At 47.8% G+C, this 24337-nt stretch overlaps 1 protein-coding gene across 2 annotated transcripts in view; it reads right to left on the bottom strand.

Annotated features, from left to right (window-relative positions):
* Positions 1-1215: 1215 nt before the first annotated feature.
* LOC142907371 (tyrosine-protein kinase FRK-like) overlaps positions 1216-24337 on the bottom strand; it is a 41642-nt gene continuing 18520 nt past the window's right edge. Inside the window, exons 2-7 of one of the 2 annotated variants that reach the window (XM_076056848.1) lie at positions 23334-23701; positions 19599-19726; positions 12916-13046; positions 9608-9624; positions 8726-8872; positions 1216-1744 (exon numbers count right to left, since the gene is read on the bottom strand). In XM_076056848.1, the coding sequence (XP_075912963.1) occupies positions 1247-1744; positions 8726-8872; positions 9608-9624; positions 12916-13046; positions 19599-19726; positions 23334-23603 (1191 nt within the window). In that variant the 5' untranslated portion in view covers positions 23604-23701 and the 3' untranslated portion in view covers positions 1216-1246. Of the gene's footprint in view, positions 1745-8725; positions 8890-9607; positions 9625-12915; positions 13047-19598; positions 19727-23333; positions 23702-24337 lie in introns of both variants that reach the window. The other variant, XM_076056847.1, reaches the window with a different exon arrangement.

The raw sequence follows: 24337 nt of genomic DNA, 5'->3' as shown, positions 1-24337 counted from the left end.
GGGTGTACTGTGTGTGTACTGTATGTACTGTATGTTGTCCACCAACGCACGGCTAGGGTGGAGCTGCTTGACCGCTATCGGCGTGCTGTGTGTACTGTGTGTACTGTATGTACTGTATGTGTACTGTATGTTGTCCACCAACGCACGGCTAGGGTGGAGCTGCTTGACCGCTATCGGCGTGCTGTGTGTACTGTATGTACTGTGTGTGTACTGTATGTGTACTGTATGTTGTCCACCAACGCACGGCTGGGGTGGAGCTGCTTGACCGCTATCGGCGTGCTGTGTGTACTGTGTGTACTGTATGTGTGTACTGTATGTGTACTGTGTGTACTGTATGTGTGTACTGTATGTACTGTGTATGTACTGTATGTTGTCCACCAACGCACGGCTAGGGTGGAGCTGCTTGACCGCTATCGGCGTGCTGTGTGTACTGTGTGTACTGTATGTACTGTGTGTGTGTACTGTATGTACTGTATCTACTGTATGTTGTCCACCAACGCACGGCTAGGGTGGAGCTGCTTGACCGCTATCGGCGTGCGTCCGTGCAGCCGGCCCTCGTGGACGACTCCGTACTGTGTGTACTGTATGTACTGTGTGTGTACTGTATGTACTGTGTGTGTACTGTATGTGTGTACTGTATGTACTGTGTGTGTACTGTATGTTGTCCACCAACGCACGGCTAGGGTGGAGCTGCTTGACCGCTATCGGCGTGCGTCCGTGCAGCCGCCCCTCGTGGACGACTCCGTACTGTGTGTACTGTATGTACTGTGTGTGTACTGTATGTACTGTATCTACTGTATGTTGTCCACCAACGCACGGCTAGGGTGGAGCTGCTTGACCGCTATCGGCGTGCGTCCGTGCAGCCGGCCCTCGTGGACGACTCCGTACTGTGTGTACTGTATGTACTGTGTGTGTACTGTATGTACTGTGTGTGTACTGTATGTGTGTACTGTATGTACTGTGTGTGTACTGTATGTTGTCCACCAACGCACGGCTAGGGTGGAGCTGCTTGACCGCTATCGGCGTGCGTCCGTGCAGCCGCCCCTCGTGGACGACTCCGTACTGTGTGTACTGTATGTACTGTGTGTGTACTGTATGTACTGTATCTACTGTATGTTGTCCACCAACGCACGGCTAGGGTGGAGCTGCTTGACCGCTATCGGCGTGCGTCCGTGCAGCCGGCCCTCGTGGACGACTCCGTACTGTGTGTACTGTATGTACTGTGTGTGTACTGTATGTACTGTATCTACTGTATGTTGTCCACCAACGCACGGCTAGGGTGGAGCTGCTTGACCGCTATCGGCGTGCGTCCGTGCAGCCGGCCCTCGTGGACGACTCCGTACTGTGTGTACTGTATGTACTGTGTGTGTACTGTGTGTGTACTGTGTGTGTACTGTATGTTGTCCACCAACGCACGGCTAGGGTGGAGCTGCTTGACCGCTATCGGCGTGCGTCCGTGCAGCCGGCCCTCGTGGACGACTCCGTACTGTGTGTACTGTATGTACTGTGTGTGTACTGTGTGTGTACTGTGTGTGTACTGTATGTTGTCCACCAACGCACGGCTAGGGTGGAGCTGCTTGACCGCTATCGGCGTGCGTCCGTGCAGCCGGCCCTCGTGGACGACTCCGTACTGTCCGCGGCCGATCTCCCGCACGAGCGACACGGAGTCGCGGCTCAGCTCGGTCGCTTCCAGAGACTCGTAGGGGACCAGCAGGGCCAGCGGAGCCCGCGGGGCCGATGCCGGCTGAGGAGGAGGGAGACAGGGGGACACGTAGGGGAGTAACCGAGGGGTAAGAGAGGAGTGACGTAGGGGTAAGAGAGGGGTAAGAGAGGGGTAAGGGAGGAGTGACGTAGGGGTGACGTAGCTGTGATGTAGGGGTGACTTAGGAGTGACGTAGGGGTGATGTAGGGGTGACTTAGGAGTGACGTAGGAGTGACGTAGGAGTGACGTAGCTGTGATGTAGGGGTGACGTAGGAGTGACGTAGGAGTGACGTAGGAGTGACGTAGGAGTGATGTAGGGGTGACGTAGGAGTGACGTAGGAGTGACGTAGGAGTGATGTAGGGGTGACGTAGGAGTGACGTTGGAGTGACGTAGGGGAGCAGCAGGGCCAGCGGAGCCCGCGGGGCCGATGCCGGCTGAGGAGGAGGGAGACAGGGGGACACGTGGAGGGGTAAGAGAGGGGTGAGGGAGGGGTGAGAGAGGGGTAAGGGAGGGGTAGGAGAGGGGTAAGAGAGGGGTAAGGGAGGGGTAAGGGAGGGGTAAGGGAGGGGTGAGAGAGGGGTAAGGGAGGGGTGAGAGAGGGGTAAGGGAGGGGTGAGAGAGGGGTGAGAGAGGGGTAAGAGAGGGGTAAGAGAGGGGTAAGGGAGGGGTGAGAGAGGGGTGAGAGAGGGGTGAGAGAGGGGTGAGAGAGGGGTGAGAGAGGGGTAAGAGAGGGGTAAGAGAGGGGTAAGGGAGGGGTGAGAGAGGGGTAAGAGAGGGGTAAGAGAGGGGTAAGAGAGGGGTAAGAGAGGGGTAAGAGAGGGGTGAGAGAGGGGTGAGAGAGGGGTAAGAGAGGGGTAAGAGAGGGGTAAGAGAGGGGTAAGAGAGGGGTAAGAGAGGGGTAAGAGAGGGGTAAGAGAGGGGTGAGAGAGGGGTAAGGGAGGGGTAAGAGAGGGGTAAGGGAGGGGTAAGAGAGGGGTAAGAGAGGGGTAAGAGAGGGGTGAGAGAGGGGTGAGAGAGGGGTGAGAGAGGGGTGAGAGAGGGGTGAGAGAGGGGTGAGAGAGGGGTAAGGGAGGGGTAAGGGAGGGGTAAGAGAGGGGTAAGAGAGGGGTAAGGGAGGGGTAAGAGAGGGGTAAGGGAGGGGTGAGAGAGGGGTGAGAGAGGGGTGAGAGAGGGGTGAGAGAGGGGTAAGGGAGGGGTAAGAGAGGGGTAAGAGAGGGGTAAGGGAGGGGTAAGAGAGGGGTAAGAGAGGGGTAAGAGAGGGGTGAGAGAGGGGTAAGGGAGGGGTAAGGGAGGGGTGAGAGAGGGGTAAGAGAGGGGTAAGGGAGGGGTGAGAGAGGGGTGAGAGAGGGGTGAGAGAGGGGTAAGGGAGGGGTAAGAGAGGGGTAAGAGAGGGGTAAGAGAGGGGTAAGAGAGGGGTAAGAGAGGGGTAAGAGAGGGGTAAGGGAGGGGTAAGGGAGGGGTAAGAGAGGGGTAAGAGAGGGGTAAGAGAGGGGTGAGAGAGGGGTAAGGGAGGGGTAAGGGAGGGGTGAGAGAGGGGTAAGAGAGGGGTGAGAGAGGGGTGAGAGAGGGGTAAGGGAGGGGTAAGGGAGGGGTAAGGGAGGGGTAAGAGAGGGGTGAGAGAGGGGTAAGGGAGGGGTAAGGGAGGGGTAAGGGAGGGGTAAGAGAGGGGTGAGAGAGGGGTGAGAGAGGGGTAAGGGAGGGGTGAGAGAGGGGTGAGAGAGGGGTAAGAGAGGGGTAAGGGAGGGGTAAGAGAGGGGTAAGGGAGGGGTGAGAGAGGGGTGAGAGAGGGGTGAGAGAGGGGTGAGAGAGGGGTGAGAGAGGGGTGAGAGAGGGGTAAGAGAGGGGTAAGGGAGGGGTGAGAGAGGGGTGAGAGAGGGGTGAGAGAGGGGTGAGAGAGGGGTAAGAGAGGGGTGAGAGAGGGGTAAGAGAGGGGTGAGAGAGGGGTGAGAGAGGGGTGAGAGAGGGGTAAGAGAGGGGTAAGAGAGGGGTAAGAGAGGGGTAAGGGAGGGGTGAGAGAGGGGTAAGGGAGGGGTAAGGGAGGGGTAAGGGAGGGGTAAGGGAGGGGTAAGGGAGGGGTAAGAGAGGGGTAAGAGAGGGGTGAGAGAGGGGTGAGAGAGGGGTAAGGGAGGGGTGAGAGAGGGGTGAGAGAGGGGTAAGGGAGGGGTAAGAGAGGGGTAAGAGAGGGGTGAGAGAGGGGTGAGAGAGGGGTAAGGGAGGGGTAAGGGAGGGGTAAGAGAGGGGTAAGAGAGGGGTGAGAGAGGGGTAAGAGAGGGGTAAGGGAGGGGTAAGAGAGGGGTAAGGGAGGGGTAAGGGAGGGGTAAGAGAGGGGTGAGAGAGGGGTAAGAGAGGGGTAAGAGAGGGGTAAGAGAGGGGTAAGAGAGGGGTGAGAGAGGGGTAAGGGAGGGGTAAGAGAGGGGTGAGAGAGGGGTGAGAGAGGGGTAAGAGAGGGGTAAGAGAGGGGTGAGAGAGGGGTGAGAGAGGGGTAAGGGAGGGGTAAGGGAGGGGTGAGAGAGGGGTAAGAGAGGGGTAAGGGAGGGGTAAGGGAGGGGTGAGAGAGGGGTAAGGGAGGGGTAAGAGAGGGGTGAGAGAGGGGTAAGGGAGGGGTGAGAGAGGGGTGAGAGAGGGGTGAGAGAGGGGTGAGAGAGGGGTGAGAGAGGGGTAAGAGAGGGGTAAGGGAGGGGTAAGGGAGGGGTAAGGGAGGGGTGAGAGAGGGGTGAGAGAGGGGTGAGAGAGGGGTAAGAGAGGGGTAAGAGAGGGGTAAGGGAGGGGTAAGGGAGGGGTAAGAGAGGGGTGAGAGAGGGGTAAGAGAGGGGTAAGAGAGGGGTAAGGGAGGAGTGACGTAGGGGTCACGTAGGGGTCACGTAGGGGTCACGTAGGGGTCACGTAGGGGTGACGTAGGAGTGATGTAGGGGTGATGTAGGGGTGACGTAGGGGTCACGTAGGGGTCACGTAGGGGTCACGTAGGGGTCACGTAGGGGTGACGTAGGAGTGATGTAGGGGTGATGTAGGGGTGACGTAGGGGTCACGTAGGGGTCACGTAGGGGTCACGTAGGGGTGACGTAGGGGTGACGTAGGGGTGACGTAGGGGTGATGTAGGGGTGATGTAGGGGTGATGTAGGGGTGACGTAGGGGTCACGTAGGGGTCACGTAGGGGTGACGTAGGGGTCACGTAGGAGTGACGTAGGTGTGACGTAGGAGTAAGGTGTATAATGTAGTGTATAGTAGTGTAGTGTAGTGTGTAGTGTAGTGTGTAGTGTATAGTGTAGTGTATAGTGTAGTGTATAGTGTAGTTTATAATGTAGTGTATAGTAGTGTAGTGTAGTGTGTAGTGTATAGTGTAGTGTATAGTGTAGTTTATAATGTAGTGTATAGTAGTGTAGTGTAGTGTGTAGTGTAGTGTGTAGTGTATAGTAGTGTAGTGTAGTGTGTAGTGTAGTGTGTAGTGTATAGTGTAGTGTATAGTGTAGTGTGTAGTGTATAGTGTAGTGAATAGTGTAGTGTATAGTGTAGTGTACAGTGTAGTGTATAATGTATAGTGTAGTGTATAGTGTAGTGTATAGTGTAGTGTATAGTGTAGTGTATAATGTATAGTGTAGTGTATAGTGTAGTGTATAATGTATAGTGTAGTGTATAATAGAATGTAGTATATAATGTAATGTATAATGTAATGTATAATGTAGTATATAGTGTATAATGTAGTATATAATGTAGTATATAATGTAGTGTATAGTGTAGTGTATAGTGTAGTATATAATGTAGTGTATAGTGTAGTATATAATGTAGTGTATAGTGTAGTGTATAATGTAGTATATAATGTAGTATATAATGTAGTGTTTAGTGTATAATGTAGTGTATAATGTAGTGTATAGTGTATAATGTAGTATATAATGTAGTGTATAGTATATAATGTAGTATATAATGTAGTGTATAGTGTATAATGTAGTGTATAATGTAGTATATAATGTAGTGTATAGTGTAGTATATAATGTAGTGTATAGTGTAGTATATAATGTATAGTGTATAGTGTAGTGTATAATGTAGTGTATAATGTATAATGTAGTGTATAGTGTAGTGTATAGTGTAGTGTATAATGTATAATGTAGTATATAATGTAGTGTATAATGTATAATGTAGTATATAATGTAGTGTATAGTGTATAATATAGTGTATAATGTAGTGTATAGTGTATAATGTAGTGTATAATGTAGTGTATAGTGTAGTGTATAGTGTAGTGTGTAGTGTAGTGTATAGTGTAGTGTATAGTGTAGTGTATAATGTATAATGTAGTATATAATGTAGTGTATAGTGTATAATATAGTGTATAATGTAGTGTATAGTGTAGTGTATAATGTAGTGTATAGTGTAGTGTATAGTGTATATTGTAGTGTATAATGTAGTGTATAGTGTATAATGTAGTGTATAGTGTAGGGTATAGTGTAGTGTATAGTGTAGTGTATAATGTAGTGTATAATGTAGTGTATAGTGTATAATGTATAGTATAGTATATAGTGTAGTGTATAATGTAGTGTATAGTGTAGTGTATAGTGTAGTGTATAGTGTAGTGTATAATGTAGTGTATAATGTAGTATATAATGTAGTGTATAGTGTATAATGTAGTATATAGTGTAGTGTATAATGTAGTGTATAATGTAGTGTATAATGTAGTGTATAGTGTATAATGTATAGTATATAGTGTAGTGTATAATGTAGTGTATAATGTAGTGTATAGTGTAGTGTATAGTGTATAATGTAGTGTATAATGTAGTGTATAGTGTATAACGTAGTGTATAGTATATAATGTAGTATATAATGTAGTGTATAGTTTAGTAGTGTATAATGTAGTGTATAATGTAGTATATAATGTAGTGTATAATGTAGTGTATAATGTAGTATATAGTGTATAGTGTAGTATATAATGTAGTGTATAATGTAGTGTATAGTGTATAGTATATAGTGTAGTGTATAATGTAGTGTATAATGTATAATGTAGTGTATAGTGTATAGTGTAGTATATAGTGTAGTGTATAATGTAGTGTATAATGTAGTGTATAATGTAGTGTATAGTGTATAATGTATAGTGTAGTATATAATGTAGTGTATAGTGTAGTGTATAATGTAGTATATAATGTAGTGTATAGTAGTGTATAGTGTAGTGTATAGTGTAGTGTATAGTGTAGTGTATAGTATAGTGTAGTGTATAGTGTAGTGTATAATGTAGTGTATAGTGTAGTGTATAGTGTAGTGTATAATGTAGTGTATAGTGTAGTGTATAGTGTATAATGTAGTATATAATGTAGTGTATAGTGTAGTGTATAGTGTAGTGTATAATATATAATGTAGTATATAGTGTAGTGTATAATGTAGTGTATAATGTAGTATATAATGTAGTATATAGTGTAGTGTATAATGTAGTGTATAATGTAGTGTATAGTGTAGTGTATAGTGTATAATGTATAGTATAGTATATAGTGTAGTGTATAGTGTAGTATATAATGTAGTATATAGTGTAGTGTATAGTGTAGTGTATAATGTAGTGTATAGTGTATAATGTATAGTATAGTATATAATGTAGTGTAGTGTGTAGTGTATAATGTAGTGTATAATGTAGTGTATAATGTAGTGTATAGTGTATAGTTTAGTAGTGTATAATGTAGTGTATAATGTAGTATATAATGTAGTGTATAGTGTAGTGTATAATGTAGTGTATAATGTAGTGTATAGTGTAGTGTATAGTGTAGTGTATAATGTAGTGTATAGTGTATAATGTAGTATATAATGTAGTGTATAGTGTAGTGTATAATGTAGTGTATAATGTATAGTGTAGTGTATAGTGTAGTATATAGTGTAGTGTATAATGTAGTGTATAGTATATAATGTAGTATATAATGTAGTGTATAGTTTAGTAGTGTATAATGTAGTGTATAGTGTAGTGTATAGTGTAGTGTATAGTGTAGTGTATAATGTAGTGTATAGTGTAGTGTATAGTGTAGTGTATAGTGTAGTGTATAATGTAGTGTATAGTGTATAATGTAGTATATAATGTAGTGTATAGTGTAGTGTATAATGTAGTGTATAATGTATAGTGTAGTGTATAGTGTAGTATATAGTGTAGTGTATAATGTAGTGTATAGTATATAATGTAGTGTATAGTTTAGTAGTGTATAATGTAGTGTGTAGTGTAGTGTATAGTGTAGTGTATAGTGTAGTGTATAGTGTAGTGTATAGTGTAGTGTATAGTGTAGTGTATAGTGTAGTGTATAGTGTATTGTATAGTTTAGTAGTGTATAATGTAGTGTATAGTGTAGTGTATAGTGTATAATGTATAGTGTAGTGTATAGTGTAGTGTATAGTGTAGTGTATAGTGTAGTGTATAGTGTAGTGTATAGTGTAGTGTATAGTGTAGTGTATAGTGTAGTGTATAGTGTAGTGTATAGTGTAGTGTATAGTGTAGTGTATAGTGTAGTGTATAGTGTAGTGTATAGTAGTGTAGTGTATAGTGTAGTGTATAGTGTAGTGTATAGTGTAGTGTATAGTGTAGTGTATAGTGTAGTGTATAGTGTATAATGTATAATGTAGTGTATAGTGTAGTGTATAGTTTAGTAGTGTATAATGTAGTGTATAGTGTATAATGTATAATGTAGTATATAGTGTAGTGTATAGTGTAGTGTATAGTGTAGTGTATAGTGTATAATGTATAATGTAGTGTATAGTGTAGTGTATAGTTTAGTAGTGTATAATGTAGTGTATAGTGTATAATGTATAATGTAGTATATAGTGTAGTGTATAGTGTAGTGTATAGTGTAGTGTATAGTGCAGTGTATAGTGTAGTGTATAATGTAGTATATAATGTAGTGTATAGTGTAGTATATAATGTAGTGTATAGTGTAGTGTATAATGTAGTGTATAATGTAGTGTATAGTGTAGTGTATAGTGTAGTGTATAGTGTAGTGTATAGTGTATAATGTATAGTGTAGTATATAATGTAGTGTATAGTGTAGTGTATAGTGTAGTGTATAGTGCACCTGCTTGCAGGGCTGAGTGAGCTTGGTGCACAGTCCGTGGCGTGAGCTGCAACAAGCCTCCACCAGGGACTTCAATCCCTCGAAGTTTTCACCAGCGCACAGCGACAGACGGCCACGGACATCGCTGTGAATCTTGTAGTGGGTGACCTGGTCGCCATGACGGACTTCACCCACACACACAGTGGGTGGGTGGGTGGGGGAGTGGGTGAGTGAGTGAGTGGGTGGGTGGGTAGGAGGGTGGGTGGGTGAGTGAGTGGGTGGGTGGGTGAGTGGGTGGGTGAGTGAGTGAGTGGGTGGGTGGGTGGGTGAGTGAGTGGGTGGGTGAGTGAGTGGGTGGGTGAGTGGGTGAGTGAGTGGGTGAGTCAGTGAGTGAGTGGGTGGGTGGCTTGGGTGAGTAGGTGGGTGAGTGGGTGAGTTGGTGAGTGGGTGGGTGGGTGAGTGGGTGGGTGGGTGAGTGGGTGGGTGGGTGAGTGGGTGGGTGAGTGGGTGAGTGAGTGGGTGAGTGGATGAGTGGGTGAGTGAGTGGGTGGGTGAGTGAGTGGGTGGGTGAGTGAGTGGGTGGGTGATTGAGTGAGTCAGTGAGTGAGTGGGTGGGTGGGTGAGTGAGTGAGTGAGTGGGTGAGTGAGTGAGTGGGTGAGTGAGTGGGTGAGTGGGTGGGTGAGTGGGTGAGTGACCTGGTCCCCATGACGGACTTCACCCACACACACAGTGGGTGGGTGGGTGGGTGATTGAGTGAGTCAGTGAGTGAGTGGGTGGGGGAATGAGTGAGTGGGTGGGTGGGTGAGTGGGGGAGTGGGTGAGTGGGTGGGTGAGTGGGTGGGTGGGTGAGTGGGTGAGTGGGTGGGTGGGTGGGTGAGTGGGTGGGTGGGTGGGTGAGTGACCTGGTCCCCATGACGGACTTCACCCACACACACAGTGGGTGGGTGGGTGGGTGATTGAGTGAGTCAGTGAGTGAGTGGGTGGGTGGGTGAGTGGGTGAGTGAGTGGGTGAGTGAGTGAGTGGGTGAGTGAGTGGGTGGGTGGGTGAGTGGGTGGGTGAGTGGCTGGGTGGGTGAGTGAGTGGGTGGGTGAGTGAGTGGGTGGGTGAGTGGGTGAGTGAGTGAGTGGGTGAGTCAGTGAGTGAGTGGGTGGGTGAGTGGGTGGGTGAGTGGGTGAGTGAGTGGGTGGGTGGGTGGGTGAGTGGGTGGGTGAGTGGGTGGGTGGGTGAGTGAGTGGGTGGGTGAGTGAGTGAGTCAGTGAGTGAGTGGGTGGGTGGGTGGGTGAGTGAGTGAGTGGGTGAGTGAGTGAGTGAGTGGGTGAGTGAGTGAGTGAGTGGGTGGGTGGGTGGGTGAGTGGGTGGGTGGGTGGGTTAGTGGGTGAGTGAGTGGGTGGGTGAGTGAGTGAGTCAGTGAGTGAGTGGGTGGGTGGGTGAGTGAGTGAGTGGGTGAGTGAGTGAGTGAGTGGGTGAGTGAGTGAGTGAGTGGGTGGGTGGGTGGGTGAGTGGGTGGGTGGGTGGGTTAGTGGGTGAGTGAGTGGGTGAGTGAGTGGGTGGGTGGGTGAATGAGTGGGTGGGTGGATGGGTGAGTGGGTGGGTGGGTGGGTGAGTGGGTAAGTGGGTGAGTGGGTGGGTGAGTGAGTGAGTGGGTGGGTGGGTGGATGAGTGAGTGGGTGAGTGGGTGGGTGGGTGGGTGGGTAGGAGGGTGGGTGAGTGGGTGAGTGAGTGAGTGAGTGGGTGGGTGGGTGGGTGGCTTGGGTGAGTAGGTGGGTGAGTGGGTGAGTGGGTGAGTGGGTGGGTGGGTGAGTGGGTGGGTGGGTGAGTGGGTGGGTGGGTGGGTGAGTGGGTGGGTGAGTGGGTGAGTGAGTGGGTGACTGGGTGGGTGAGTGAGTGAGTGGGTGAGTGAGTGAGTGGGTGGGTGAGTGAGTGGGTGAGTGGGTGAGTGAGTGGGTGAGTGGATGAGTGGGTGAGTGAGTGGGTGGGTGAGTGAGTGGGTGGGTGAGTGAGTGGGTGGGTGAGTGAGTGAGTCAGTGAGTGAGTGGGTGGGTGGGTGAGTGAGTGAGTGAGTGGGTGAGTGAGTGAGTGGGTGAGTGAGTGAGTGAGTGGGTGAGTGAGTGAGTGAGTGGGTGGGTGAGTGAGTGAGTGGGTGAGTGAGTGAGTGAGTGGGTGAGTGAGTGGGTGAGTGGGTGGGTGAGTGAGTGAGTGGGTGGGTGGGTTAGTGGGTGAGTGAGTGGGTGAGTGAGTGGGTGGGTGGGTGAGTGAGTGGGTGGGTGGATGGGTGAGTGGGTGGGTGGGTGGGTGAGTGGGTGAGTGGGTGGGTGAGTGAGTGGGTGGGTGGGTGAGTGGGTGGGTGGGTGGGTGGGTGGGTGAGTGGGTGGGTGGGTTAGTGGGTGAGTGAGTGGGTGAGTGAGTGGGTGGGTGGGTGAGTGAGTGGGTGGGTGGATGGGTGAGTGGGTGGGTGGGTGGGTGAGTGGGTGAGTGGGTGGGTGAGTGAGTGGGTGGGTGGGTGGATGAGTGAGTGGGTGAGTGGGTGGGTGGGTGGGTAGGAGGGTGGGTGAGTGGGTGGGTGAGTGAGTGGGTGAGTGGGTGGGTGAGTGGGTGAGTGACCTGGTCCCCATGACGGACTTCACCCACACACACAGTGGGTGGGTGGGTGGGTGAGTGAGTGGGTGGGTGGGTGAGTGAGTGAGTGGGTGGGTGGCTTGGGTGAGTAGGTGGGTGAGTGGGTGAGTGGGTGAGTGGGTGGGTGGGTGAGTGGGTGGGTGGGTGAGTGGGTGAGTGGGTGCGTGGGTGAGTGAGTGGGTGAGTGGGTGGGTGAGTGAGTGAGTAGGTGAGTGAGTGAGTAGGTAAGTGAGTAGGTGAGTAGGTAAGTGAGTAGGTGAGTAGGTGAGTGAGTAGGTGAGTAGGTGAGTGAGTAGGTGAGTAGGTGAGTGAGTAGGTGAGTGAGCTACCTGACAATGCCAGGCTGGGTATACCCTGTGGGTCTGTGAGTAGGTGAGTGAGTGAGTATGTGAGTAGGTGAGTGAGTGAGTAGGTGAGTAGGTGAGTGAGTAGGTGAGTAGGTGAGTAGGTGAGTGAGTGAGTAGGTGAGTGAGTAGGTGAGTAGGTGAGTAGGTGAGTGAGTGAGTAGGTGAGTGAGTAGGTGAGTGAGTAGGTGAGTGAGTGAGTGAGTAGGTGAGTAGGTGAGTGAGTGAGTAGGTGAGTGAGTGAGTGAGTAGGTGAGTGAGTGAGTAGGTGAGTGAGTAGGTGAGTAGGTGAGTGAGTAGGTGAGTGAGCTACCTGACAATGCCAGGCTGGGTATACCCTGTGGGTCTGTGAGTAGGTGAGTGAGTGAGTATGTGAGTAAGTGAGTGAGTGAGTAGGTGAGTAGGTGAGTGAGTAGGTGAGTAGGTGAGTAGGTGAGTGAGTGAGTAGGTGAGTAGGTGAGTGAGTGAGTAGGTGAGTGAGTGAGTAGGTGAGTAGGTGAGTAGGTGAGTGAGTGAGTGAGTAGGTGAGTGAGTAGGTGAGTGAGTGAGTGAGTAGGTGAGTGAGTGAGTAGGTGAGTGAGTAGGTGAGTTAGCTACCTGACAATGCCAGACTGGGAGTTCCCTGTGGGTCTGTGAGTAGGTGAGTGAGTGAGTGAGTAGGTGAGTGAGTGAGTAGGTGAGTGAGTAGGTGAGTAGGTGAGTGAGTGAGTAGGTGAGTTAGTAGGTGAGTTAGCTACCTGACAATGCCAGACTGGGAGTTCCCTGTGGGTCTGTGAGTAGGTGAGTGAGTGAGTGAGTAGGTGAGTGAGTGAGTAGGTGAGTGAGTAGGTGAGTAGGTGAGTGAGTGAGTAGGTGAGTTAGTAGGTGAGTTAGCTACCTGACAATGCCAGACTGGGAGTTCCCTGTGGGTCTGTGAGTAGGTGAGTGAGTGAGTGAGTAGGTGAGTGAGTGAGTAGGTGAGTGAGTAGGTGAGTAGGTGAGTGAGTGAGTAGGTGAGTGAGTAGGTAGGTGAGTGAGTAGGTGAGTTAGCTACCTGACAATGCCAGACTGGGAGTTCCCTGTGGGTCTGTGAGTAGGTGAGTGAGTGAGTGAGTAGGTGAGTGAGTGAGTAGGTGAGTGAGTAGGTAGGTGAGTGAGTAGGTGAGTGAGTAGGTGAGTAGGTGAGTGAGTAGGTGAGTGAGTGAGTAGGTGAGTGAGTAGGTGAGTAGGTGAGTGAGTGAGTAGGTGAGTTAGTAGGTGAGTTAGCTACCTGACAATGCCAGACTGGGAGTTCCCTGTGGGTCTGTGAGTCGTTCCCGCACCAGGAATGATCCAGTGCCATTGGCCGCTAGCAGCAGAACCTCCTCAGCCTCCTGTCGGCTAATCGCGCCAAAATACCACCTAGGGGTAGTGGTAGTTAGTGGTAGTTAGTGGTAGTTAGTGTGGTAGTTAGTGGTAGTTAGTGGTAGTAGTAGTTAGTGGTAGTTAGTGGTAGTAGTTAGTGGTAGTTAGTGGTAGTTAGTGGTAGTAGTAGTTAGTGGTAGCAGTTAGTGATAGTTAGTGGTAGTTAGTGGTAGTTAGTGGTAGTTAGTGGTAGTAGTAGTTAGTGGTAGTTAGTGGTAGTAGTTAGTGGTAGTTAGTGGTAGTTAGTGGTAGTTAGTGTGGTAGTTAGTGGTAGTAGTAGTTAGTGGTAGTTAGTGGTAGTAGTTAGTGGTAGTTAGTGGTAGTTAGTGGTAGTTAGTGTGGTAGTTAGTGGTAGTAGTAGTTAGTGGTAGTTAGTGGTAGTTAGTGGTAGTAGTTAGTGGTAGTTAGTGGTAGTTAGTGGTAGTAGTTAGTGGTAGTTCGTGGTAGTTAGTGTGGTAGTTAGTGGTAGTAGTTAGTGTGATAGTTAGTGGTAGTTAGTGGTAGTTAGTGGTAGTAGTTAGTGGTAGTAGTTAGTGGTAGTTAGTGTGATAGTGGTAGTTAGTGTGATAGTGGTAGTTAGTGTGATAGTGGTAGTTAGTGGTAGTTAGTGTGATAGTTAGTGGTAGTTAGTGTGATTGTTAGTAGTAGTTAGTGTGATAGTTAGTAGTAGTTAGTGGTAGTTAGTGTGATAGTTAGTGGTAGTTAGTGGTAGTTAGTGTGATAGTTAGTGGTAGTGGTAGTTAGTGGTAGTTAGTGGTAGTTAGTGTGGTAGTTAGTGTGATAGTTAGTGGTAGTGGTAGTTAGTGGTAGTTAGTGGTAGTTAGTGTGGTAGTTAGTGTGATAGTTAGTGGTAGTTAGTGGTAGTTAGTGGTAGTTAGTGTGGTAGTTAGTGTGATAGTTAGTGGTAGTTAGTGGTAGTTAGTGGTAGTTATTGATAGTTGGTGGTAGTTAGTGGTAGTTGTAGTTAGTGGTAGTTAGTGGTAGTTAGTGTGGTAGTTAGTGGTAGTTAGTGGTAGTTAGTGTGGTAGTTAGTGTGATAGTTAGTGGTAGTGGTAGTTAGTGGTAGTTAGTGGTAGTTAGTGTGGTAGTTAGTGGTAGTTAGTGGTAGTTGTAGTTAGTGGTAGTTAGTGGTAGTTAGTGTGGTAGTTAGTGGTAGTTAGTGGTAGTTAGTGTGGTAGTTAGTGTGATAGTTAGTGGTAGTGGTAGTTAGTGGTAGTTAGTGTGGTAGTTAGTGGTAGTTAGTGGTAGTAGTAGTTAGTGGTAGTTAGTGGTAGTTAGTGGTGGTTAGTGATAGTTAGTGGTAGTTAGTTGTAGTTAGTGGTGGTTAGTGATAGTTAGTGGTAGTTAGTGATAGTTAGTGGTAGTTAGTGGTAGTTAGTGATAGTTAGTGATAGTTAGTGGTAGTTAGTGGTGGTTAGTGATAGTTAGTGATAGTTAGTTGTAGTTAGTGGTATTTAGTGATAGTGGTAGTTAGTGATAGTGGTAGTTAGTGATAGTTAGTGGTAGTTAGTGATAGTTAGTGGTAGTTAGTGGTAGTTAGTGTGATAGTTAGTGGTAGTTAGTGGTAGTTAGTTTGATAGTTAGTGGTAGTTAGTGGTAGTGGTAGTTAGTGGTAATTAGTGATAGTTAGTTGTAGTTAGTGGTAGTTAGTGATAGTTAGGGTGATAGTTAGTGGTAGTGGTAGTTAGTGGTAGTTGTAGTTAGTAGTAGTTAGTGGTAGTTGTAGTTAGTGGTAGTTAGTGGTAGTTAGTGGTAGTTAGTGTGATAGTTAGTAGTAGTTTGTGGTAGTTAGTGATAGTTAGTGATAGTTAGTGATAGTTAGCGATAGTTAGTGGTAGTTAGTGTGATAGTGGTAGTTAGTGATAGTTAGTGGTAGTTAGTGGTAGTAAGTGGTAGTTAGTGGTAGTGGTAGTTAGTGATAGTTAGTGGTAGTTAGTGTGATAGTGGTAGTTAGTGATAGTTAGTGGTAGTTAGTGGTAGTAAGTGGTAGTTAGTGGTAGTGGTAGTTGTAGTTAGTGGTAGTTAGTGATAGTGGTAGTTAGTGATAGTTAGCAGTAGTTAGCGGTAGTTAGTGGTAGTCAGTGGTAGTTAGTGTGGTAGTTAGTGGTAGTTGGTGGTAGTGGTAGTTAGTGGTAGTGGTAGTTAGTGATAGTTAGTGGTAGTTAGTGGTAGTGGTAGTTAGTGGTAGTGGTAGTTAGTGATAGTGATAGTTAGTGATAGTGGTAGTTAGTGGTAGTTAGTGGTAGTTAGTGTGATAATGGTAGCTGGTGGTAGTTAGTGGTAGTTAGTGTGATAGTGGCAGTTAGTGATAGTGGTAGTTAGTGGTAGTTAGTGATAGTTAGTGGTAGTTAGTGTGATAGTGGTAGTTAGTGTGATAGTTAGTGGTAGTAGTTAGTGGTAGTTAGTGGTAGTTAGTGGTAGTTTGTGGTAGTGGTAGTTAGTGATAGTGGTAGTTAGTGGTAGTAGTTAGTGGTAGTTAGTGGTAGTAGTTAGTGGTAGTAGTTAGTGGTAGTTAGTGGTAGTTAGTGGTAGTTAGTGATAGTTAGTGGTAGTTGGTGATAGTTAGTGGTAGTTGGTGATAGTTAGTGGTAGTTAGTGATAGTTAGTGATAGTGGCAGTTAGTGCTAGTTAGTGGTAGTCAGTGGTAGTGGTAGTTAGTGATAGTTAGTGGTAGTGCTAGTTAGTGCTAGTTAGTGGTAGTCAGTGGTAGTGGTAGTTAGTGATAGATAGTGGTAGTTAGTGATAGTGGTAGTTAGTGATAGTTAGTGGTAGTTAGTGAGTGGTAGTTAGTGATAGTGGTAGTTAGTGGTAGTGGTAGTTAGTGTGATAGTGGTAGTTAGTGATAGTGGTAGTTAGTGGTAGTGGTAGTTAGTGTGATAGTGGTAGTTAGTGATAGTGGTAGTGCTAGTTAGTGTAATAGTGGTAGTTAGTGGTAGTTAGTGATAGTTAGTGTGATAGTGGTAGTTAGTGGTAGTGGTAGTTAGTGTGATAGTGGTAGTTAGTGATAGTGGTAGTGCTAGTTAGTGTGATAGTGGTAGTTAGTGATAGTTAGTGGTAGTTAGTGATAGTGGTAGTTAGTGGTAGTTAGTGATAGTTAGTGGTAGTTAGTGATAGTTGTAGTTAGTGATAGTTGTAGTTAGTGATAGTTAGTGGAAGTGGTAGTTAGTGGTAGTTAGTGATAGTCAGTGATAGTGGTAGTTAGTGGTAGTTAGTGATAGTGGTAGTTAGTGATAGTTAGTGGTAGTGCTAGTTAGTGATAGTTAGTGGTAGTTAGTGATAGCGGTAGTTAGTGTTACTTAGTGTTAGTTAGTGAAAGTGGTAGTTAGTGGTAGTGGTAGTGTGATAGTGGTAGTTAGTGTGATAGTGGTAGTTAGTGATAGTGGTAGTTAGTGTCAGTTAGTGATAGTTAGTGGTAGTTAGTGGTAGTTAGTGGTAGTTGTAGATAGTGGTAGTTAGTGTGATAGTGGTAGTTAGTGTGATAGTGGTAGTTAGTGATAGTGGTAGTTAGTGATAGTTAGTGGTAGTTAGTGGTAGTTGTAGATAGTGGTAGTTAGTAGTAGTTAGTGATAGTTAGTGGTAGTTAGTGGTACTTAGCGATAGTTAGTGATAGTTAGTGGTAGTTGGTGATCGTTAGTGGTAGTTAGTGATAGTTAGTGATAGTGATAGTTAGTGGTAATTAGTTGTAGTTAGTGATAGTTAGTGGTAGTTAGTGATAGATAGTGATAGTTAGTGGTAGTTAGCGATAGTGGTAGTTAGTGGTAGTTAGTGATAGTGGTAGTTAGTGTGATAGTGGTAGTTAGTGATAGTGGTAGTTAGTGTCAGTTAGTGATAGTGGTATTTAGTGTGATAGTGGTAGTTATTGATAGTGGTAGTTAGTGGTAGTTAGTGGTGGTTAGTGATAGTTAGTGATAGTTAGTGATAGTTAGTGGTAGTTAGTGATAGTTAGTGGTAGTTAGTGGTGGTTAATGATAGTTAGTGATAGTTAATGATAGTGGTAGTTAGTGTGATAGTTAGTGATAGTTAGTGATAGTTAGTGATAGTTAGTGGTAGTAAGTGGTAGTTAGTGGTATTTAGTGATAGTGGTAGTTAGTGATAGTGGTAGTTAGTGGTAGTTAGTGATAGTGGTAGTTAGTGATAGTTAGTGGTAGTTAGTGGTAGTTAGTGGTAGTTAGTGATAGTTAGTGATAGTTAGTGGTAGTTAGTGGTAGTTAGTGTTAGTTAGTGGTAGTTAGTGGTAGTTAGTGTGATAGTGGTAGTTAGTTGTAGTTAGTGATAGTTAGTGATAGTTAGTGATAGTTAGTGGTAGTTAGTGATAGTTAGTGATAGTTAGTGGTAGTTAGTGATAGTTAGTGATAGTTAGTGGTAGTTGGTGGTAGTTGGTGGTAGTTGGTGGTAGTTGGTGGTAGTTGGTGGTAGTTAGTGGTAGTTAGTGGTAGTTAGTGATAGTTAGTGGTAGTTAGTGGTAGTTAGTGGTAGTTAGTGATAGTTAGTGATAGTTAGTTGTAGTTAGTGATAGTTAGTTGTAGTTAGTGGTAGTAGGTGATAGTTAGTGATAGTTAGTGATAGTTAGTGATAGTGAGTGGTAGTTAGTGGTAGTTAGTGATAGTTAGTGGTAGTTAGTGGTAGTTGTAGATAGTGGTAGTTAGTGTGATAGTGGTAGTTAGTGTGATAGTGGTAGTTAGTGATAGTGGTAGTTAGTGATAGTTAGTGGTAGTTAGTGGTAGTTGTAGATAGTGGTAGTTAGTAGTAGTTAGTGATAGTTAGTGGTAGTTAGTGGTACTTAGCGATAGTTAGTGATAGTTAGTGGTAGTAAGTGGTAGTTAGTGGTAGTTAGTGGTAGTGGTAGTTGGTGATAGTGGTAGTTAGTGATAGTTAGTGGTAGTGGTAGTTAGTGGCAGTTAGTGGTAGTTAGTGGTAGTTAGTAGTAGTTAGTGGTAGTGGTAGTTAGTGGCAGTTAGTGGTAGTTAGTGGTAGTTAGTGGTAGTTAGTGAGTGGTAGTTAGTGATAGTTAGTGATAGTTAGTGATAGTGGTAGTTAGTGATAGTTAGTGATAGATGTAGTTAGTGGTAGTTAGTGATAGTTAGTGGTAGTTAGTGATAGTGGTAGTTAGTGATAGTGGTAGTTAGTGATAGTTAGTGGTAGTTAGTGATAGTGGTAGTTAGTGATAGTTAGTGATAGTTAGTGGTAGTTAGTGATAGATAGTGGTAGTTAGTGGTAGTTAGTGATAGTGGTAGTTAGTGATAGTGGTAGTTAGTGTGATAGTGGTAGTTAGTGGTAGTTAGTGATAGTTAGCGGTAGTTAGTGATAGTTAGTGGTAGTTAGTGATAGATAGTAGTAGTTAGTGGTAGTTAGTGGTAGTTGTGATAGTTAGTGGTAGTTAGTGGTAGTTAGTGATAATTAGCGGTAGTTAGTGATAGTTAGTGGTAGTTAGTGATAGTTGTAGTTAGTGTGATAGTGGTAGTTAGTGATAGTAGTAGTTAGTGGTAGTTAGTGGTAGTTGTGATAGTTAGTGGTAGTTAGTGGTAGTTAGTGATAATTAGTGATAGTTAGTGGTAGTTAGTGGTGGTTAGTGATAGTGGTAGTTAGTGGTAGTTGTAGTTTCTGGTAGCTCACGATATCCCCACGATATCCTCAGCCACAATATCTCACGATATCCCACGATATTCCACGATATCTCCACCCACGATATCCCCACGATATCCCACGATATTCCCACGATATCTCCACCCACGATATCACCTGCACGATATCCCACGATATTCCACGATATCTCCACCCACGATATCCCACGATCTCCCACGATATTTCCCCCACGATATCCCCAGGATATCTCCCCCACGATATCCCACGATTTCCCCACACGATATCCCCACAATATCCCACGATATCTCCTCCACGATATCCCCACGATATCCCCTCCACGATATCCCCACGATATCCCACGATATCTCCACGATATCCCACGATATCACCTCCACGATATCCCCCCCACGATATCTCCCCCACGATATCCCACGATTTCCCCACACGATATCCCCACGATATCTCCCCCACGATATCTCCACGATATCCCCACGATATCCCACGATATCCCACGATATCCCATGATATATCCACGATATCCCATGATATCCCCACGATATCCCACGATATTCCACGATATCTCCTCCAAGATATCCCCACGATATCCCCACGATATCTCCTCCACGATATCCCACGATATCTCCCCCACGATATCCCACGATATCCCCACGATATCCCACGATATCTCCCCCACGATATCCCTCCCCCCTCCACCCACGATATCCCACGATTTCCCCACGATATCCCCACGATATTTCCACGATATCCCACGATAACCCCACGATATCTCCCCCACGATATCCCCACGATATCTCCCCCACGATATCCCACGATTTCCCCACGATATCTCCCCCACGATATCCCCACGATATCCCACGATATCTCCCCCACGATATCCCACGATAACCCCACGATATCTCCCCCCACGATATCCCTTTCCCCCGGTCCACCCACGATGTGACTCACGGCTGGCTCTCGACGCTGGAGCTTGGCACGAGGCAGTGGGCTGGCACAAATCCCTCACGGCGGCTGGTGGTGGCGAGATTGAGGCGGAGAATCCTCACGTAGAGATAGTCAGAGTGAGACTCCAGCACCTGGTGACAGGTGACACGTGACAGGTGACACGTGACAGGTAGAGATAGTCAGAGTGAGACTCCAGCACCTGGTGACACGTGACAGGTGACAGGTAGAGATAGTCAGAGTGAGACTCCAGCACCTGGTGACAGGTGACAGGTGACACGTAGAGATAGTCAGAGTGAGACTCCAGCACCTGGTGACAGGTGACAGGTGACAGGTGACAGGTAGAGATAGTCAGAGTGAGACTCCAGCACCTGGTGACACGTGACAGGTGACAGGTGACACGTAGAGATAGTCAGAGTGAGACTCCAGCACCTGGTGACAGGTGTCACGTGACAGGTGTCACGTGACAGGTAGAGATAGTCAGAGTGAGACTCCAGCACCTGGTGACAGGTGACACGTGACAGGTAGAGATAGTCAGAGTGAGACTCCAGCACCTGGTGACAGGTGACACGTGACAGGTGACACGTGACAGGTAGAGATAGTCAGAGTGAGACTCCAGCACCTGGTGACACGTGACAGGTAGAGATAGTCAGAGTGAGACTCCAGCACCTGGTGACAGGTGTCACGTGACAGGTGACACGTGACAGGTAGAGATAGTCAGAGTGAGACTCCAGCACCTGGTGACAGGTGACACGTGACAGGTGACAGGTGACACGTAGAGATAGTCAGAGTGAGACTCCAGCACCTGGTGACAGGTGTCACGTGACAGGTGACACGTGACAGGTGACAGGTGACAGGTGACAGGTGACACGTAGAGATAGTCAGAGTGAGACTCCAGCACCTGGTGACAGGTGACACGTGACAGGTGACACGTGACAGGTGACAGGTGACAGGTGACAGGTGACACGTAGAGATAGTCAGAGTGAGACTCCAGCACCTGGTGACACGTGACAGGTGACACGTGACAGGTGACAGGTAGAGATAGTCAGAGTGAGACTCCAGCACCTGGTGACAGGTGTCACGTGACAGGTGACACGTGACAGGTGACAGGTAGAGATAGTCAGAGTGAGACTCCAGCACCTGGTGACAGGTGTCACGTGACAGGTGACACGTGACAGGTGACACGTAGAGATAGTCAGAGTGAGACTCCAGCACCTGGTGACAGGTGTCACGTGACAGGTGACAGGTGACACGTGACAGGTGACACGTGACAGGTGACAGGTAGAGATAGTCAGAGTGAGACTCCAGCACCTGGTGACAGGTGACAGGTGACAGGTGACACGTAGAGATAGTCAGAGTGAGACTCCAGCACCTGGTGACAGGTGACAGGTGACAGGTGACACGTAGAGATAGTCAGAGTGAGACTCCAGCACCTGGTGACAGGTGACACGTGACAGGTGACACGTGACAGGTGACACGTGACAGGTGACACGTAGAGATAGTCAGAGTGAGACTTCAGCACCTGGTGACAGGTGTCACGTGACAGGTGACACGTAGAGATAGTCAGAGTGAGACTCCAGCACCTGGTGACAGGTGACACGTGACAGGTGACACGTAGAGATAGTCAGAGTGAGACTCCAGCACCTGGTGACAGGTGACACGTGACAGGTGACACGTGACAGGTGACACGTAGAGATAGTCAGAGTGAGACTTCAGCACCTGGTGACAGGTGACAGGTGACAGGTGACACGTGACAGGTGACACGTAGAGATAGTCAGAGTGAGACTCCAGCACCTGGTGACAGGTGTCACGTGACAGGTGACACGTGACAGGTGACACGTAGAGATAGTCAGAGTGAGACTCCAGCACCTGGTGACAGGTGTCACGTGACAGGTGACACGTGACAGGTGACACGTGACAGGTGACACGTAGAGATAGTCAGAGTGAGACTCCAGCACCTGGTGACAGGTGACACGTGACAGGTGACACGTGACAGGTGACACGTGACAGGTGACAGGTAGAGATAGTCAGAGTGAGACTCCAGCACCTGGTGACAGGTGTCACGTGACAGGTGACACGTGACAGGTGACAGGTAGAGATAGTCAGAGTGAGACTCCAGCACCTGGTGACAGGTGTCACGTGACAGGTGACACGTGACAGGTGACAGGTAGAGATAGTCAGAGTGAGACTCCAGCACCTGGTGACAGGTGACAGGTGACAGGTGACACGTGACAGGTGACAGGTGACAGGTAGAGATAGTCAGAGTGAGACTCCAGCACCTGGTGACAGGTGACAGGTGACAGGTGACAGGTAGAGATAGTCAGAGTGAGACTCCAGCACCTGGTGACAGGTGACAGGTGACAGGTGACAGGTGACACGTGACAGGTGACAGGTGACAGGTAGAGATAGTCAGAGTGAGACTCCAGCACCTGGTGACAGGTGACACGTGACAGGTGACACGTAGAGATAGTCAGAGTGAGACTCCAGCACCTGGTGACAGGTGACAGGTGACAGGTGACACGTAGAGATAGTCAGAGTGAGTCTCCAGCACCTGGTGACAGGTGACAGGTGACAGGTGACAGGTGACACGTGACAGGTGACAGGTAGAGATAATCAGAGTGAGACTCCAGCACCTGGTGACAGGTGACAGGTGACACGTAGAGATAGTCAGAGTGAGACTCCAGCACCTGGTGACAGGTGACAGGTGAAGGTTTCACGTAGAGATAGTCAGAGTGAGTCTCCAGCACCTGGTGACAGGTGACAGGTGACAGGTGACACGTAGAGATAGTCAGAGTGAGACTCCAGCACCTGTTGAGTGAGTGGGTGAGTGAGTGAGTGGGTGAGTGAGTGGGTGGTGAGTGAGTGAGTGGGTAAGTGAGTGGGTGAGTGATTGAGCGAGCGAGCGAGTGATTGAGTGGGTGGGTGAGTGGGTGGGTGAGTGGGTGGGTGGGTGGGTGAGTGGGTGGGTGAGTGAGTGGGTGGGTGAGTGGGTGGGTGAGTGGGTGAGTGAGTAGGTGTGTGATTGAGCGAGCGAGTGAGTGAGTGAGTGGGTGGGTGAGTGGGTGGGTGGGTGGGTGAGTGGGTGGGTGGGTCGGTGAGTGAGTGGGTGAGTGACTGGGTGAGAGGGTGAGAGGGTGAGAGGGTGGGTGAGTGAGTGAGTGGTTGAGTGAGTGAGTGGGTGAGTGGGCGAGTGAGTGAGCGAGCGAGTGAGTGAGTGAGTGGGTGGGTGAGTGGGTGGGTGAGTGAGTGAGTGAGTGGGTGAGTGAGTGAGCGAGCGAGCGAGCGAGTGAGCGAGTGAGCGGGTGAGTGGGTGGGTGGGTGACTGAGTGAGTGGGTGGGTGAGTGGGTGGTGAGTGAGTGAGTGAGCGACTGAGTGAGTGGGTGAGTGAGTGAGCGAGCGAGTGAGTGAGCGAGTGAGTGAGTGAGTGAGCAAGCGAGTGAGTGTGTGAGTGAATGAGTGAGTGGTTGAGTGAGTGAGTGGGTAAGTGGGCGAGTGAGTGAGCGAGCGAGTGAGTGAGCGAGTGAGTGAGTGGGTGAGTGAGTGGGTGGGTGTGTGAGTGAGTGAGTGGTTGAGTGGGCGAGTGAGTGAGTGCGTGAGTGGGGGAGTGGGCGAGTGAGTGAGTGAGCGAGTGAGTGAGTGAGTGGGTGGGTGAGTGAGCGAGCGAGTGCGTGAGTGCGTGAGTGGGTGAGTGAGCGAGTGAGCGAGCGTGGATGTCATCTCAACCACCACCACCACCCCACCTCAAACCTGTCTCCCTGTATGATTGAGAGTTCCGACTCGGAGTTGGCGGTCCATGGATACCTCGCCACATACTGCTCAGGATACTCCGGGTTGGTGTACGCACCACCTCCTCCACCTCCTCCTCCACCTCCTCCACCTCGTCCACCTCCTCCACCGTCGACCACGTCACCTCCCTGGATCCCGAGCGTCCGTTGAATCGTCCAGCGGATGGCCGTGCAGCAAGACCTCAGGCGCTCGCACGTGTCCGACAGGACGCTGGGGCCAGACATGTCCACCGCTCCCTCCTTCCCTCCCTCCCTCCTTCCCTCCCTACCTCCTTCCCTCCCTCCTTCCTTCGTTCTTTGCTTCCTTCCTTCGGTCAGACTCCCTTCCGTGGGCACAGAGAGAGAGAGAGAGAGCGGCGTGGTGAGGAGGTGACGTTTCGTAGACGTTGGCACGGGGAAAGTCAAACCGGGACCCGGCTAGAACTCGGAAATAACTCGGCAATAACTCAGAAATTACTAGAGATAACTCAGGTATAACTCAGAGATAACTCAGTTATAACTCAGTTATAACTCAGAGATAACTCAGTTATAACTCAGGTATAACTCAGGTATAACTCAGGTATAACTCAGAGATAACTCAGGTATAACTCAGGTATAACTCAGGTATAACTCAGAGATAACTCAGTTATAACTCAGAGATAACTCAGAGATAACTCAGAGATAACTCAGGTATAACTCAGAGATAACTCAGAGATAACTCAGATATAACTCAGGTATAACTGAGGTATTACTCAGAGATAACTCAGATATAACTCAGGTATAACTCAGAGATAACTCAGTTATAACTCAGTTATAACTCAGAGATAACTCAGGTATAACTCAGATATAACTCAGTTATAACTCAGAGATAACTCAGGTATAACTCAGGTATAACTCAGAGATAACTCAGGTATAACTCAGGTATAACTCAGGTATAACTCAGAGATAACTCAGGTATAACTCAGGTATAACTCAGAGAT

Source organism: Petromyzon marinus, chromosome 78, assembly GCF_048934315.1.
Source record: "Petromyzon marinus isolate PM22_M1 ecotype Great Lakes invasive population chromosome 78, UKy_Petmar_22M1.pri1.0, whole genome shotgun sequence".
Classification (NCBI taxonomy): Eukaryota; Metazoa; Chordata; class Hyperoartia; order Petromyzontiformes; family Petromyzontidae; genus Petromyzon; species Petromyzon marinus.
The sequence above is the reverse complement of the archived record's forward strand: the minus strand, read 5'-3'. Positions and strand labels throughout refer to the sequence as shown.